Source organism: Anarrhichthys ocellatus, unplaced genomic scaffold, assembly GCF_004355925.1.
Source record: "Anarrhichthys ocellatus isolate YVR2014 unplaced genomic scaffold, GSC_Weel_1.0 scaffold976, whole genome shotgun sequence".
NCBI lineage: Eukaryota > Metazoa > Chordata > Actinopteri > Perciformes > Anarhichadidae > Anarrhichthys > Anarrhichthys ocellatus.
In genome coordinates, this window is record NW_022280950.1 from 9,862 (window position 1) to 15,467 (window position 5,606).

A 5,606-nucleotide genomic window follows, 5' to 3' on the forward strand; every position below is an offset into this window, starting at 1 on the left:
CGACATGAAGCAGTGAGGAGAAGAACCCGGAGAGATGTCGGGGAACACGTGACCTCGGTTTGTTCCAGACGCAGGAGGAGCTGCTCTGCCTCCTCTCATGTGAAGATGTAAAGACTTCTTTCAGGGAAGTCATGAATGAATTAAATGAAGAGTGTAATAATGTGTAAACTCATATCTCATATTCATAAACTACTCTGTTGTCTTCATACTAACCCCGTAAGGACAGAAGTATGAAGTGTTTTATAAAGACACAGACGCTGAACATCCTGTAAACTATCTCATTTAGCTGATTCACTCTCATGAAGAGTTTTAACACTTCCTGTTTCTAAAGAATTTAAAAACAAACGTTTTTTTGTAAAATCTTCAGAAATGTAAATCGTGTTATCATCAGCAGACTATTTGTGACGTCACGAGCCGAGTTACAGAAACTAGCTGCTCGAGCGAGCGTGTTCTCAACCTCGAGGAAGAGCTAAGGACACGTTAGCGTCATGCTACCAGAGTCCTGCTGGTTGTTACTAACTACAGCTGGTCATGGCCGTGACGTTGAACATGAAGAACGTCTCATTATGACGATCGCCGGACAGGAAGTCAACTTGAGTGTGCGTCACTATTGAGCGTCCCCTAGAAACAGCCTCGGTTGTTTCCTGTTCCTGTGTGCAGACGGTGGAGATGAGCTCTCAGGGCCACCGTACTTCACTCAACGTGTTACTGGAACTCTCAACGACGCCTTTAAAGAGTCACAACTACTGAAGAATAAACAATCAGCCCTACAGGTCGACATCAAGCTGTCTTATTGTTATTATTATTAATGTGGAGGCAGCTCGCTGATCACATGTTCCCCTGAATAGTATCTGTACAACACGCGTGTTTGTCCGTGTTTCAAAGGTTTACATGCTGGAACTCTTCTCACCTCTCAACTCTCACACGTGTGAAAGTGAAGAAGATTTTGATCATAGAGGAAGAGGAGGAGGGAAGGGTCAGGGGTGAGGAACAGATGAAGAAGAGGAAGAAGGAGAAGAGCAGGTGCATCGATTAGAAAAACGAGTCCCTCCTCTCGTCGTGTTATTGCAGAAGAAGAAGAAGAAGAAGAGGAGGAGGCGTTCAGTAGAAAAAGTTGAAAGTTCTTTCAGCCCCGTCGCTCATCTTGGAGCTTGTGTTGTGTTCAAGTGCTCTCTGTTCATCAGAGTTCTGTTCACATGAACACTCCTCCTTCTGCCTGCCTGAACTTCTGTCCATCTTTTCTTTCTCTTCTTCTCTAAAGTTCTTTTTGTCCTCCCTTTCCTTACTTCCTCCACTACTCTCTTTTACCTTTCCTCCATTTCTCCTCTCTCCTCTTCCTCCCAACCCCCTCCATCTTTTTCTTTCCCCCCTTTATTTCTTACCCTCTGCAACAGACAGACAGGTAAGCAGGCAGACAGACAGGCAGGAGCGTCCCGTCCAATCAGGAGTCTTGGTTTTGATCACATGCCTGTGGAGGAGAGTCCCAGGCCGGAAGCTTTGCTCATGCAGGGTAAACCTTGAGCTCCGGATTTCGGGAAGTCGTTGGTCACAACTCGTACGTTCTCTCCTCCGAGCCCCGAAGCTCCTCCTCCTCCTCCTCCTCCTCCTCCTCCTCCATAACCGCCCGCCACGCCTCCTCCTCCTCCGGTGCTCGTCATGGCGGCATCGATGAGCTCCTGCAGAAGAGAGAAAGGGGAAAGAAATTCAAAGACACATCGTTCACCAGAAGTGGTTCATAAACTAGACACAGATCAACACAAATGATTATTATCACTACTTTATGAGAACTGTGTTGAAGAGAGAGAGTGTGTATTTAAACATATACTGAATATATATGTGTTGATATACACATATATATCCATATATGTGTATATAAACTAGTGCTGGGCAACGATTCAAATTTTTAATCGCGATTAATCTCACTGTTATGGCAAAGTTCAATAATGAATTCAAAAGTAGTGTATTGCTCTCTTTTATTTTGAAAGTGCTGCTCTATGAACTAAAGGTGAATAACATTGTGTGTAAACACTTTAAACACATCAGGCTGTTGTTAGCAGCAGTGTTCTCTTCACACAGCAGCAGTTCTATCTCTTCACTATCTGTGCTCAGTGTGTGACTGTGTGTGAAACGTTCCACTGCTGTGCAACAGGAACAACATGTTCCACACGTTCCATCTACATGTGTGTGTTGTGTCTTCATGACAGTCAGAGCATGTGATGCAGCTCTACTCTTCATCACTACGATGCTGTAACTCAGAGGTGATGAAGGTGACCCAGCTCTACTCTTCATCACTATGATGCTGTAACTCAGAGGTGATGAAGGTGACCCAGCTCTACTCTTCATCACTATGATGCTGTAACTCAGAGGTGATGATGGTTACCCAGCGATCAAAGAATAAAGACACTTTACCCACAATTTAGGTGTATTTTCCCTTTAACTCAGGAGATGCAGCATGTTTTATACTTAATGTGATTATAATTCATACTTTGTTGGCATCTTATTCTGAAAACCGGATGTTCGTCTGAAGAAACCGGATGTTGTCTCACGTTAATTGTTCCGCTAACTTTCAAAGTCCTTCGCTCGCTCCCGATCCAATTATTTTATAGCGCGTTAACGCATGTTTTTATTTTGAAAGTCCGTTGCTCACTGGCAGCGGTGGAGGAATGGAGACTACTGGACATCGCTGCGGTAAAGTCAGCAGACACTCAGATCTCCGTGGTCAACTCATCAGACACTTACATGTTAGTGCACCTATATGCTGACATTCATGGCAAACGCATTGAAACGGCACGGATCGGTAGCGAGCGAATCATCATCATCACCTCTGAGTTATAGCATCATAGTGATGAAGAGTAGAGCTGCATCACATGCTCTGACTGTCATGAAGACACAACACACACATGTAGATGGAACGTGTGGAACATGTTGTTCCTGTTGCACAGCAGTGGAACGTTTCACACACAGTCACACACTGAGCACAGATAGTGAAGAGATAGAACTGCTGCTGTGTGAAGAGAACACTGCTGCTGACAACAACCTGATGTGTTTAAAGTGTTTACACACAATGTTATTCACCTTTAGTTCATAGAGCAGCACTTTCAAAATAAAAGTGCACAATACACTACTTTTGAATTCATTATTGAACTTTGCCATAACAATGAGATTAATCGCGATTAAAAATTTGAATCGTTGCCCAGCACTAATATATATATATACATGTGTATATAAGCATATAGTGTATTTTACGTCATGTATATTTCTTTCAGGATGTAAACAGGTTAGAAATATAAAGATAGAAGCTGAAGTGTAAAAGTGAACAACACATCACCTGTTACAACCACTAAACATTCCGTATACCTATAGTAGCTAGCGTCGCATAGACGTGCTAACGCTAGTGACTGCTGTGCTAACGTACTCTGCTATAGTTCTTTCAACCTTCAGCCTCTCCAGGTATCACTGTGATCCACTAAACCAGAAACCAGTACAGAGAGCAATGCCACGCTGTGATTGAACAGTCTGCGTCAGAGGGGGCGGGACTTACCGAGAGGTCAGTTAAGATGTGAATAGACCAGACCCACCTTCATTCTTCGGGACTCGATCCGGGACTTGTAGCAGAACTCGACCAGAGCCACGAGCATGGCGAGCCCCAGCCCTCCGATCAGGATGTAGAACACTCCGGCCACGTTGCTCAGACTGAGCGCGCTCGTCTTGTCCTGTCGGCGCAGAGGGGTCGGGGACAACCAATCGTGGTGCAGATATATCATGACATCACTACTGTTAGAATAAGAATCATAATATAATCTTTTCTAACTAACGAGACACCTGTTATCTTTCAAAGGCTGTGATGAAGAGGCTGTAAGATGAACCATGTCTATCATATCTAGTTGACTACATCATGTTGACGTGTGAGTGATTTCTGCATCCTATTCTGTGTCTAAATACCGTTACTTCATCCTGTCATCCGTTTGCTCTACACCTTTAACCTGCTGACCTTCTGTCTGAAGTTGCTTCTGTACTGTTTCTTTTCTTCATTGACTCTTATCCTACATACCTCTCATGCTTCACGTCTGTAACTTCCTCTCTTCATCTGTATTATTCCCGTCTGCTGCTCTCATCTCGTCTCAACAGAGTTTTCTCATGAACAATGTTACACAACTTTCTTTGGCTTTGACCGGCATGAAAAACTGTTATTGAAAATCTGGTTCTTTAATGAAAAGTCAAAAGTGTACAAGCTTGTGTAAACAAAACAAAGAAAGCTCCCAAGGTGCATCTGGGCAGGGAACGTCCAATCAGAGAGCTTCTAATGTGGTTGCGTTTGCTGCTAAAGATTATAATGTTGAAATAAATGAATAAACTGTTGTATTGGAAAGTATTGTGACATAGAAGCGGTTGCAGAGGCTCATGGGTAAAAGTAGTATTTAGAGCTGTTGTTAAACTTACGGCCATTCTGAGAAACAAATTCTTAAAAACTGGTGATCAGAACATAAACTTGTATTGATTATTCAGTGAGTCTTGAGGTTCTATGTCAACTAGTAAATTCGTTATAATCCGCTTCGCAACTCTATGAAAGATGCAGTTGCATTGTGGGAAATGTAGTATCCAGCATATAGGATTTGTCTCTTGGGAATCCCCCAGCACCCCTTTCATCTCCATTTCTGACAGTAACACCTTTTCTATTGCCTCACACCACAGCCTTTGATAATAATCCATATGTATTCATCCGTCACATGCAGCATCATGCAGAGAAATGCAAACAAAGAAAGAGTCTCTAACGACTGATCGTTTATGTAAATGATTTCTCTTAAAGTTCACATTTCTACATAAATTCTGACTCAATCTGTAAAGAAGAACAAATCCTCCTTAAAAAGGGATTTGATTGGTTGTTGAGCTCTTGTTTCTATGACATAAATGGTTGTTTTTCTGTCACATGCATCTCTTGTTTTGGTGGGCGTGGCTTAGCTCTGACATCCAATGGCATGCAGCCTGTTCCAAAAAAAACAAAAACCGAACAGGAGGAAACAGCACTCAGAGTGGGCGGGGCCTCTCTTCAACAGGAAGTGTTGTGATGTTGGGGTGAGCCTATCAGAGAGCTTTCCTCTCCACACTGTCGCGTTAACTCTCAGCCAATCAGCTTCCGTCAAATTATAGTAAAAGACACTTAAAGTCAGACTGAAGTCAAGTTATTTAAAATAACAGAGGAACACTGTTTTGTTTTTAAAGCGTAACTAAATCTCAAACTCTTATTTTGAGTATGCACTCTTACAATAAGGGTTCCAAACGGGTTCTTCCTAAAGAGCTGAGGTTCTAAAACTATTTACTTCTGAAGAGCCTCTTTTTAAGAAAGTTGTTTTTAAGTTTTTTTTGTAGCATTAACAGCTCGATTTCAGTCCAAAGAACCCTTTTTTAAAAATAAAGCATTCTTCAATGATTGTTGAAAGAATGGGCGGAAAGGGGTGGAACCTTTACACCACTATAGAACCTCTCATACGGGGTTAATGGTGGAACCTTTACACCACTATAGAACCTCTCATATGTTGTTAAGGGTGGAACCTTTACACAACTATAGAACCTCTCATACGGGGTTAAGGGTGGAACCTTTACACCAC

General features: G+C 42.5%; 1 protein-coding gene across 1 annotated transcript; it reads right to left on the reverse strand.

Annotated features, from left to right (window-relative positions):
* Positions 1 to 1,353: 1,353 nt before the first annotated feature.
* Positions 1,354 to 5,600, reverse strand: LOC116377168 (glutamate receptor 1-like). The gene is made up of 2 exons (XM_031838739.1): positions 3,579 to 5,600; positions 1,354 to 1,676 (listed from the first exon to the last, which is right to left on the reverse strand). Exons 1-2 carry the CDS (start codon positions 3,762 to 3,764, stop codon positions 1,461 to 1,463), a joined length of 402 nt encoding a protein of 133 aa, XP_031694599.1. The 5' UTR covers positions 3,765 to 5,600; the 3' UTR covers positions 1,354 to 1,460.
* Positions 5,601 to 5,606: the final 6 nt, after the last annotated feature.

Bases quoted from the DNA above. Each gene is read 5' to 3' on its own strand.
- LOC116377168 (XM_031838739.1), bottom strand. From the start codon at position 3,764: ATGATATATCTGCACCACGATTGGTTGTCCCCGACCCCTCTGCGCCGA. The intron at 1,677-3,578 runs GTGGGTCTGGTC...TCTCTTCTGCAG, and splicing joins TCGAGTCCCGAAGAATGAAG to GAGCTCATCGATGCCGCCAT.